The following is a 12216-nucleotide window of genomic DNA, read 5'->3' on the forward strand; positions in this document are numbered from 1 at the left end:
TTCTAGGAGGAAGAAACTGGCAAAAAAATTTAGATTTTTTTTTTCATAGATTTTCTTTTCGTGTGACAAACTGACGGGAGGAAAGACATCTCATAGAATAAAAAGAATTCAGATTTTTGTTTCTAGGAGGAAAAATCTAGGAAAAAAACTTTTTTTCCTTATAGATTCAGATGTTTTTTCCTAGATGGAAAAAACATCTAGGAAAAAAAGTGGATTTCTTTTTTATAGAATAAAAATAATTCTGATTTTTTTTCTCTAAAAATTCTGATTTTTTTTTCTAGGAGGAAAAAACATCTAGAAATTTAAATATAATATTCTTTTTGTATACATTTTCTTTTCATGTGAGTAACTGGTACTGAGTGGGGAAGAAAATCTGATAGGAGGAAAGACATCTAGAAGAAAAATAATTCAGATTTCTTCTAGGTGGAAAAAAAATAATTGTTTTTCAAAAAGTCAGATTTTTTTTCTAAAAATTCAGATTTTTTTTCTAAAAATTCAGATTTTTTTTCTAAAAATTCAGATTTTTTTTCTAGGTTGAAAAAACATTTAGAACATTTTTTTGATTTTTTTTTTACCGATTTCCTTTTCATGTGTGAAACTGGTACTGAGTGGGGGAAAAGAAACTGATAGGAGGAAAGACATCTCATAGAATAAAAATCCAGCGCCAGATCCTCTGGTTACTACCAGTCAAGAACAAACCCACTGCGCCACCAAGTCCTCTTCACACTGGGAGCTGTTCTCTGGGCGCTTTTCACTCTCACTTTGGGTGTTGGACTTTAAAATTCACTGAGCCTCATAAGAATCGAACCATTGACCTCAGAAGTTCAGAGCAGTCCTCTATCAGCCTGAGCTGTCTGATCAGACTGATGAACTCTGTCTCTCAGAGCTTTTCACTCTTTCTTTTGGACTTCAGCCTTCAAAATTCAACGTTGATCCGTTTTGTGGACCTGAACGACTCGAGAATCAAACCCACGACCTCTAATCTCGGAGGCAGCGTCCCAACACTCTGAGCTACTCAGTCAGAGAGTCTACAGATTGTTACTTGGAGGTTTTGACTCTGGAAAAAACAAAATCATATTTTTCTTTTTAGGAGGAAAAAAAATTAAATTTTCTTTTCATGTGAGTTACTGGTACTGAGTGGGGAAAAACTCTGATAGGAGGAAAGACATCTAGAAGAAAAATAATTCAATTTTTTTTTCTAGGTGGAAAAAATATATATACAATTTTTCCCCTAAAAAAATCATTTTTTCCCCCTAAAACTTCAGATTTGTTTTCTAAAAATTCAGATTTTTTTTCTAGGAGGAAGAAACTGGCAAAAAAATTTAGATTTTTTTTTTTTCATAGATTTTCTTTTCGTGTGAAAAACTGACGGGAGGAAAGACATCTCATAGAATAAAAAGAATTCAGATTTTTGCTTCTAGGAGGAAAAATCTAGGAAAAAAACTTTTTTTCCTTAAAGATTCAGATGTTTTTTCCTAGATGGAAAAAACATCTAGGAAAAAAAGTGGATTTCTTTTTTATAGAATAAAAATAATTCTGATTTTTTTTCTCTAAAAATTCTGATTTTTTTTCTCTAAAAATTCTGGGTTTTTTTTCTAGGAGGAAAAAACATCTAGAAATTTAAATATAATATTCTTTTTGTATACATTTTCTTTTCATGTGAGTAACTGGTACTGAGTGGGGAAGAAAATCTGATAGGAGGAAAGACATCTAGAAGAAAAATAATTCAGATTTCTTCTAGGTGGAAAAAAAATAATTGTTTTTCAAAAAGTCAGATTTTTTTTCTAAAAATTCAGATTTTTTTTCTAAAAATTCAGATTTTTTTTCTAAAAATTCAGATTTTTTTTCTAAAAATTCAGATTTTTTTTCTAGGTTGAAAAAACATTTAGAACATTTTTTTGATTTTTTTTTTACCGATTTCCTTTTCATGTGTGAAACTGGTACTGAGTGTGGGAAAAGAAACTGATAGGAGGTTCTAGGAGGAAAAATCTAGGAAAAAACTTTTTTTCCCCTAAAGATTCATATTTATTTTCCTAGATAGAAAAAAACATCATCCTTTTTTATGGGATAAAAATAATTCTGATTTTTTTTTCTCTAAAAATTCAGTTTTGTTTTTCTAGGAGGAAAAAAATCTGGAGGGAAATTTCAGATTTTGTTTTTCTTATTTCAGAAATGAAAATAATAAAGTAACTTCAAAAGATTATCTGGTCAAACTCCCCACCCCACAAAAAAATCCTCCTATAATTTTTATTTTCACACATGAAAATACATTTCTTCTGTTACCTTGGAGAAAAAATTCACGTATGAAAAGAAAAATTCTCCTGAAATTTAAGATTTTGTTTTTTTCAGGTATGCCAAGTGAAAAAAAAAATCCAGGAGGGGAAATTTCTTCTTTTCCCTTGGGGAAAAATAAAATAATATTTCCTGTACGAAAAAAAATTTCACAAATGAAAGAACAATAAAGGAACTTCAGAAGATTATCTGGTCAATTTCCCCTCCACAAAAAAAAAACCCTGAAATATTTATTTTCAGCTTGTTTCATACATGAAAAAAATTTCTTCTGTAAAATTTCTTCTATTATCTTGGAGAAACAAAAACATTCGCGTATGAAAAAAAAAAAATTCTCCTGAAATTTCCGATTATTTTTTCACATGTGCCAAGTGAAAAAAAAATCCAGGAGGAGAAATATTTTTGTTTGTCAAAAAAAAAAAAAAAATCTTCCTGTAATTTGTGTTTTCAACTCGGTTTCACATATGACAAAAAAAAAATTGGATTAAACTTGATTTAATAAATAGTAAAATAAATAAAACAAATACATATAATAAATCTAAAAAGTATACACGGATCATGTTTTCATCAGAAGAGAAATAAAAACATGATGCCTGAGATGATCCTCTAGAGAGTCGCTGTATTTTGTGGATTTAACCAAAGAAAAAAAAAATCTTCACACTGCAGCCATCAGCATGTTTCTCTGTTTCCTGTGTCGCTCAGCAGCACTGTGACTTTCTACACATTGTGCAGCAGGAAGCTCATCTGGCTTCAGCAGCGGCAGAGAATGTGACACCCAGAATAACCCTGCTGGTGTCCGTTACATTTGAGTCCTTGATGAGCTTTACTTGCCTCGGCCTGCCTCTGTTCTCTGATCCAGAGGATCCACGAGGCTGCTCGGCCCAACATCAGCAGAACACAACCTCAGCTGCTCTCTGAACCATCTACAGTGGTACATCACTGTTCACTCTTAATACAACCTCAAAAATATTTGCATCCTGATAACAGGGCTACCACTAATGACTTTTATCAGTTCAAAAATTCTTATTAGTCCAACTCACCAAAAAAACCTGTTCAATTTGTAATGATATGAACAGAAAAAAGGAAAAAATCCTCACATTTTAGAGGCTGGAACCAGAAAATGTTTGCTACATTTTCTTTACAAATACAAATAAACAAAAAAATTGATGATCAAAATCGTTGTCAGTTGATTTTCAGTTGATGAATTCGGCACTATCTGATACTACCAGATTAATTAACAGACAGTATTATGACCTCCATTACAGTTCGACCAAGTTTTGACAGGAGAAATAATGCAAATATTTTTGAGATTTTGCTGTGCTAATACTCAGTATCTTGAAAACTTGGCAATGGAGCTGCTGTATTTTGTAGAATTTCCCACTGACATTAAATGCCTCCTCCTCCTCAGAGACCTGACCACAGATGTCAAAATTCGAAGGAAATTTTGTGGAGGAACAAAATATAATCAAACATCAGGGTGGAGTCAGACGGAGCCTGTTACTCAGTTAGAAGTGAGGACTTACTTTGACGACAGGATGTCCTGCAGGAGTTGCCTTAATGGATCCTCTGCTGCCCTCCGTCTCATAATGTGCCCTGTGGTAGGATCTGGGCTGGACCTCCAGCTTCAGCTCACACTGGTCAAACTGGTTGGGCAGAGGCCAGTCCAGAGGAGGTGGGGATGAGGTCCTGGAGGCAGAGACGACAGACACGTGATCAGATAATTTATCAGGACTGCAACTAACGTTTGTTTTCACGACTAGTTGTTTGGTCTATAAAATGTCAGAAAATGGTGAAAAGGGTTGATTTTTTCTTTTCTTCAAAACTTACTCACACTGATTAATTAGTTAGAAGATAAAAAACATTGAATGAGACGTTATCCCAGTTAGAGGATGTTGAAAGAAAAACATTTTGAGAAATATGCTCATTTGCTCTCTGATATCACTCTCATGCCTCCACAGTAAATATGAAAATACGAAGCTCCTGCTGAGGCCAGTTAGCTTAGCATAAAGACAGGAGACAGGGCGAACAGCTCGCCTGGCTCCGACCAAAGTTCAAAAACACACCCAAACAAAAACACCAGTGTGTGAAAGGACACTTCACTGTTTTATGATTTTACGATGGATTATGAGCCAGACTCTTGGCTGGGAGTCGCTACCAGGTGACCTGCAGACACTCCATGAAGTTCCTGCTTGTGTACGAATTAAACAAGCGAGATATCACGTTAATCAGGGAGCATTAGAGGTGTTCACAGGTGGATTTTGTTGCCTTTAGAAAGAGCCAGACAAGCCGTCCTGTTTCCAGTCTTGTCCTGAGCTTAACTAACCGCCAGCTGGCTGTTAGGCTAAAGTTTATAGGCACATATGAAGGTGGTACCAATCTCTTCATCTAACTCTGCACCAGAAACAGAAGATATTTTGCATTTTCCGTACTGACTTCATTCACTTTGTTAAAGTACAAAAACAAAATCTGCCTCATTCATAATAACAGACCTGAACAGAGGAGGGTTTCCAGGTTTGGGTTTGTTCCAGCTGAAGTGGGAGGGCACCTGAAGAAAGAGCTCGGCCAGGCCGTCCTGTTCACGTGCCTCCTCTCCGGGGGAATCCTGAAAAGGTTCCAGTCCGGGGTCTCCTTGACCGGCCAAGACGCCGAGCTGGGTCCCCGACGTCCTCCTGGTTTTGGAGGGGACGTCCAGCTCCTGGTAGCCAGACAGCAGGAGGGATCCCAGGGCGCCGGCGGGGCTTCCCACCCAGGTGTCGTCCGTCACACTGCCTCGTGGAGAGGCACCTGGTGTGGGGCTGGGGGAGTGGTGAGGGGAGGGCGAGCGGGCGTAGGGGTCGGCACTGGAGTGGCGTCGCTTGCCGCAGGGGGAGGTCGGTCTGGATGACGGCCTGAGGAAGGATCAATTCAAAATAAATATTCTTGGTTTTATTGGGTGTCTGACTATGAATGTTTCTTTACATTTTGATCTCAATGAGACTACTTTGGTAAATACATAAAGTTAAGAACTAGTCATTTAGAAACCTGATGAATGTACCTGGAGGTGGGCCGGCGGTTCAGCCAGCTCTCCTCGGTGACACTGGTGCGAGGGGAGTGGCAGGGCGACTGACGAGGTGACTGACGAGGCGACTGACGAGGCGACTGGCGAGGTGACTGATGAGGTGACAGCGCCGGGCTGAAGGCCAGAGGATGCTGGTACTTCTGCTGCCACAGCTCCACCCCGAAGGCCCCACCCCCGCAGCCCGGGGACCCCAGAGGTGACCCGAGGGGCGACCCAAGGGCGAGGTGGGCAGCGTCCCGCAGCTCCCCCTCCACGTCGTCGTACACGTGGGAGAAGGACTCGCAGGAGGAGAGGTCGGACATCCAGCTCCTGGAGGACAGGCTGCTACAGGGGCTCGGGCACAGCACCATGTCCCGGTAGCAGGAGTCTAGGGGCAGGTAGAGCTGTCCTCTGGACCTGGACGCCTCATGGTAACCCCCCTCTGCCCCACCCACCGCCAAAACTTCCTGGCTAATGCCCAGCTCCACATGGTTGTTGGGAGCGATGGAGGTGATCTGGATACTTGGGCAGTCAAAGGCTCTGGGGTTCCCCTGGGCCCCGTACTGGAGCCCCTGGGATTGGTAGCCGACATACTGGTAGTCGTCTGCGGGGGGGAAACATGCAGGGTGGCTCTGCAGCTCCTGGAGGACAGGCTGCTCGGCCAGAGCCTGTGTGGAGGTGGGCGGTGTCCTCACATCGAGATCTGGACCTGCGGGGTGTAAGAGACGCACCAACATGTAAATCAGCGAGAACATTTGCATAGCAAACAGACTCAGTCCTGCACCTGACCGTTAATACTCGTCTGTCAACAGCAGACAGATTCATAAAACGTAGACAGAAACACCATCACAGTGTTCTGTAACAGAGGACGACCACCTCCACTAAGTTAACATACGTTTTTATGAAATAAAACATTAACCTTAGTGCAGACGCAATATTTCACACTACAAATGCTTTATATTTAATGTGTGTCCAACATTAAAGGCAAACATCTACTGCATCCAGCAGAAGAAGCATTTTTTGTTTCTCCGCTCTGCTCCGGTTCCTTCAACACTTCGGTTTCTTCAGGTAGAATCTGACTTAATTAATAAAAAGGTATTTGCTGTGTTCCTGTTTCTGGTCATTGTAAACTGAGTTAGTTTGGGTTAGCTCTGGAAACATGACACCTTATAGACTAAACAATTGGTTGAAGAAAATTCATCAACAACAATTTTGACAATCTGTTAATTATTAAGGAAATCTATCACTCAGTTCATCCCAACAGACTGAAGGGAAACACACACCAGCCGTGTGTCGATACACTTCAGTTCATCAGGATACACAACGGTACACACATCAACGCCGTAGACACAGCGGCTACTGTGTTGTGACGACTTCTCCTGCGTAGTGTTGCAACAATTAGCAGATTAATCCACAGGTTGACTGACAGAAGTGTTTTGATAGATGATTAACCGTTCCAGCCTCTGAAACATGTGGATCTGCGGCTTTATGTAAAATTCAGACATTACCTCCTCACCGCACTTTTCAAATCAATGTGAGATTTCAGGGCTTGGCTTTGAGTCCTCCAGTCGAGACTTGGATTCCTCTGGATGAGCTGTGTGGAGTCATTTTATGTTTTGGTTGCTTTGTACGAGTTAAAACAAGTCTCCAGCTGCTTCAGTTGCTGAGGAGACCGCTGCAGCGCTGTTTTACTGTGAAGCTCCGGACATGTTTTGTGTTGTTCTTTCTATCAGATAACGACTGAATTTTCATTTGCGGGTGATTTTATCCTGAAATAAAAATGGTCTCTCAACCCTCAAACTCTCAGATTTCAGATCTTAATAACACACACCACACGACCTGGGAAACCCCCCCAACACATTAAAACCCCCATCTGATTGCAAAAACACGACACTTAGATGTAAAAGACAAGTTTGAGAAGAAGTTTCATATCCACTGTGCATGAACTAAAGGTCATGATGGAGAGAAATGTCTGTGTGTTCTGGACTCAGCAGTGCAGCGACACTACAGCAGCAGTTATTGGTTCCTGCACTGGACAGTTGACAGATTATCTACAACAGTTCAGTAGGTTCATTCACACAGCTGTACACACTCCTCACCACAACCCCACTATTAATACCCCTGTTTCTCGCTCTCGCACACACATTGCATGCTAAATGCAAAAAAGGCGTCAAAAAAGGCGTCAAAGTGCCAACTGTGATCTGCTCCAGCAGCTCCGCTCGCTGCTCCTCTGCAAGTAACCCTCAATGTGCAGGAGGGAGATAAATGCAATGTGATGCAGCAGTTATCCCCCCCCCCACCACCACCACCACCCAGAGAGAGGAGGAGGAGCGATGCCTGCTGCCAGCTGGGTGCCACAGAGCAGTTAGAAAAGCAGGAAGTAAAAGCCGCTGGCAGACGGGCCGGGCGTCACGCTGTCTGAAACACAAGCAGCCTCCGCACATGTACAGCTATCAGCTGTTGGATGTCAGCACACAATGAACTGGTTGTTTATGTCTTTATAACAGAGAGTCCAGTTAATCACCTGCAGATGAAGCAGTCCACCTTTTTCATTTTTATGGTTGATGTCATTTAGCTGAGGATGGATCAGAACTTCAGATAAACACTGAAAATGTTCACAGTACTGCTTCATGTGGACAGAACCGCTACAAAAGACCATCAATAAAATACTAAAGACTCAAATCGATCTTTTCACGGAGAGGAGGGTCAAACGTTACGAGACAATCAGCCACCAGAACCTGAAACCTTTCATCTCCAGGAGGATCCAAACAGACTTCTTAGTGTTTGTATCGATTCAGTTAGTTTACTCTGATTTAAAATCACTGGTTTAATGTCATTAGATTTCCTTCAGAGCAACATTTGTACAGACAGAGACACTTACTGGTACTTTTCATCGATGAGTTGTCAACTACTAAATTAAATCGACAACTACTGTGATAATCAAGCAACCTGGTTTCTTTCCTCCTCTGTGACAGTAAACTGAATATCATTGGGTTGCGGACAAAACAAGACATCTGAGGACGTCAGCTGATCAAAACATTTTTATAAACCCAACAACTCATCGACTAAACAAGAAAATAACGAAGCTAATCTTTAGTTGCTGCACTTAAAGCCACAGTTTTGCCTCGTGTCACTGCTGTCTGATATTTTCAGGGACGACTCATTCAACACAAAAAAAATGAGGTAGAATTTACTGGAACCAGTGAGCACGAAAGGATCATTAATTGATTTGGTTCATCTGCAGAAAATATACACGGCATGTGATCGACGGCAGGATTACACAAAAACTACTGAGCAGATTTCCACCAACTTCAGATGGAGGCTGAGTCTCAGCCCAGAACAGACTTCATGAAGTTTTGGTGCAGGTCCAGAAAAAGGGACGGATCCAGGATGTTTTATTTCACTTTCTTTAACGTTTAATTCTTGGATCTTGATGAAAAATCAGGTCTATTCATGTGGCTGGTATCTTTACGTGAGTGCAAGAGGGGATGTTGGGTCTTGGTGGAGGTATGCGCTCTGCTGAGTGCCATTCTAGTTTCCATTTTTGATGAATCTGCAGTTTACTGTCATGATCAACTGATCTTCTATGAAATATCAGAAAATAGTGACAATATAATGAGCACAATACACACGGTGAAGCCTTCAGAAGTCTTGTTTTGTTGACCAACAGTCTAAAAGACCCAAATTAATTCAGTTTATAATCAGAAAAGTTGAAGCAAAGCAACAAATCAGTGAAACAGAGAAACAGTGAATCTTTAGTATTTTTAGCCACGTTAGCAGAACGACTCGGTCGATCTGTCCGTCGATCTTTGCACCACTTGGATTCTGACTGAAACATCTCAACAACATTTACACTGATCGCTATAAATTTGGCTCAGACAATCAGGTTTCCTCTCAAGATGAATTGTAACATATCAGGTGATTCTCTGACTTTTTGTTGAGCTGGGGCCGCGTTGTGGTCAAGACCACCTAAACCGAGACCAAAACACAACCCGGAGCAGTGAGAGTCCCACACTGCACGACACGCTTACGATAAACATGCAAACCACCGACACTAATAGAACAACATTTGCATAAAAACGTCCACAGAGTCTATTGTCAGATATGTGTGTACATGTGAGAGCGATCCTGTGTGGGAGTTTTATTTTGTTTTCTATGAGTAATAAAACACAAACAAACCCTGAGGAGATGAAATTAACTGAACTATTTTTATTCACGTTTCATCATCCACCGAACACAATACAGTTTTTGCAAGCATCAGTTTTTCTGGTCGACTCGTCTTCTGAAACAAACCAACATGAAGTACAGAAAGTATCAGACAACGACACAGAGACCATGAAAAAGTGTTTTTAAGAACAGTTTTGGTCTGAAGGCAGATCTCGAGCACTACAACACGAGCGCAGGGGCGAAAATCTGCTCTCAACTTTGGAGACGACGGCTACATTAGATGTTTTCATGAGCATTTCCTGAGCGGGACACCAACATGTAGTGCTGCACCTCTGCTGTCACCCTGCCAGCTATATAGCCCAAAATCACAATCACATTGAGATCAGACGCTCGATTCGACGTTCAAGCGAGTAAATATCTGACATTTAAAAAAACAACAACTTTTAACAGGAAAAAAGATGGAAGAAACGTCAGAAGAGCCACAGAGGAGGGGTCCCTCTGCCAGGACGGACACACAGGAAGTAGATGTCATGTCACAAGAGAGACCAACAAAATCACAGTTTAAGGAAATTATTTAGAATATATGTTGTATGTGTGTATGTGTATAGCTAACTGCTAGCTGGCTAGGTCAAGTAACACGTCCAGTACTTTTGTTTGGTGGTTGTATTTAGTCCTAATTAGCTAACGCTAACATGCTAATACCAAAATTGTGACCCTTGTAAAAAAAAAGACACCTGTTTGGCATCACTGTATGTCACTGTAAGCATGTTAGCATTAGCATTTAGCTCTGTGTAATACCTGTGTGTGTGTGTCCAGCCTGACAGAGCTGCAGACTTGTTGTCTAATGTTATTATAGAAAAAGCTGCTTATTTATTGTTGAGCAAATTGATTAATCAGCAATTTTCTTAAATGTGAATGAATATTTGCCAGTTTTCTGACAGTAAACTTAAAATCCAGTCCAGACAACATCAAATGTGACTTTACATCACAAACACAACACGAGCTGATCAGAGTGAACTACAGCAACCTGTGCAACAGCCTGTAGACTTACACAACTACAGCTGACCAATCAATAACACTCATCAATAACACTCATCAATAACACTCATCAATGACACTAATCGATACTGTGAGTGTGTGTAGGTGTGTGTGAGGCTCAGAGGAGGCTGGTTTCTTCACTTCTTCACCTGATCAACGTTTCAAACATTCACCTAAACCTGACAGCAGACAGCTGGATGTGTCACACGCGCTGAAGTGAGACAACATCACTTCCTGTTACGACTTTCAAAGTAAAATCCTATCTGTCTAACGGGAGTGCGTAGCAACAAGTCAAACTTTTCTCTTTAGCAGAGCTCAGGTTCACAGTGAGCTGAGTCATTAAAGTTTCCATTAAAAGAAATGATTTTTTATTTTTATGTTTCAGCCTTTTTATTGTCTTTATTGACAGGACAGATCCGTTTTCCCACTGGAGCAGTGTGGAAGTGTAAGTTTGTTTCTTAAATATAAATTAGTGACACAGACGACACAAGTCACCTCACTGTGTCCTTTAATATATCTTGAAATATAAATCTACTGATGCACAATATGGATTTTTTTTCAGCTGATACAATAACCGATAATAGAAACCAAATTTTTATACTTTTTCATGCACGGCTGCGTGTAAGTTCAGCTTGTTTGTTGTTCATCTGTTTTTATTGGCTGCTCACAAAACAACTGTACCCCCACCTACTGTGTGCAGATGCTCTATCGGCTTTAATTTCTTTATCTGCTGATAACCGATAATGTAAAATGTCCATTATTGATTATAATTTACCTGTCAGATATATATCGTGCATCCCTACTTGAAATATAACCTTTATGTTCGCTACATCAGAACAAACACAACAAACTCTTATATTCACACTATTTAACTTCTGTACAGCAGCACGTATTGAAATACCCCATGTGTTTTATTTTGAAGGGCTCACACTTCCGCCCCCCGGCTAGTCCTCGCCAGCTTCACGCGGCGGACATTAACCGCCGTCTCCAAACTGACACGTACCTGCCGCGAGGCGCGAGTCCTCCTCAAACACCAGTCTGAAGTCCAGCTCCTCGGCGAACTGAGACGCGGACATTGGACCGCGGGGACGGTACCTGTCCTCAGACCCGCCGCTGGCCCGAACCTGTCTGTCTCTAGGACTGACCTGTCTCACTCACTTCCATCCGACCGAAAGCAGAACTCTTGTTCTCGACACGTCGACTAAAAACTTCACGGCTAAAAGTTCTGACCCGACATCGACACGATCAATAAAAACGCCCCCGAGTCGCGAAGCGGAACCGTGAAAGCGCCATTCTGGACTCAACTCGTCGGGTTCGTGTTTCTGTTCGGACGAAGCGAGTTTACTCTCCAGGTTGATCCTCGTGATGCCTTCACGGCCGGCTCGTAAACTCTGGCATACCTGTGCGGACGACGTTGTGTGCATATTAACATTTAAGGCTTGTTTTTTATTATTTGTGTGAATAAAGCAGTTTTTAGTTTAGTTAATATCTTCACCCTGTCAGTAAATAAAACACCAACGTGAAGTCACACAGGCTCATATTTGAAATGAGTTTCATCTTTATATCAACTAAAATGTATTAATTTATTCATTTACTGGCAATATGTTGCAAATATATGTGGACTCGTTCCAAACAGTAAAATGTGTTTTTAATATATTACATTATATTTATATGTCAAAATATGC

At 40.8% G+C, this 12216-nt stretch overlaps 1 protein-coding gene across 1 annotated transcript in view; it reads right to left on the reverse strand.

The window, feature by feature from the left end:
- LOC141000723 (nuclear factor of activated T-cells, cytoplasmic 3-like) overlaps positions 1 to 11959 on the reverse strand; it is a 30201-nt gene extending 18242 nt beyond the window's left edge. The window contains exons 1-4 of the mRNA XM_073471523.1: positions 11535 to 11959; positions 5324 to 6035; positions 4779 to 5177; positions 3813 to 3975 (exon numbers count right to left, since the gene is read on the reverse strand). Of these exons, the coding sequence (XP_073327624.1) occupies positions 3813 to 3975; positions 4779 to 5177; positions 5324 to 6035; positions 11535 to 11607 (1347 nt within the window). The 5' untranslated portion in view covers positions 11608 to 11959. The remainder of the gene's footprint in view (positions 1 to 3812; positions 3976 to 4778; positions 5178 to 5323; positions 6036 to 11534) is intronic.
- Positions 11960 to 12216: the final 257 nt, after the last annotated feature.

Source organism: Pagrus major, chromosome 8 (assembly GCF_040436345.1).
Source record: "Pagrus major chromosome 8, Pma_NU_1.0".
Lineage (NCBI taxonomy): Eukaryota > Metazoa > Chordata > Actinopteri > Spariformes > Sparidae > Pagrus > Pagrus major.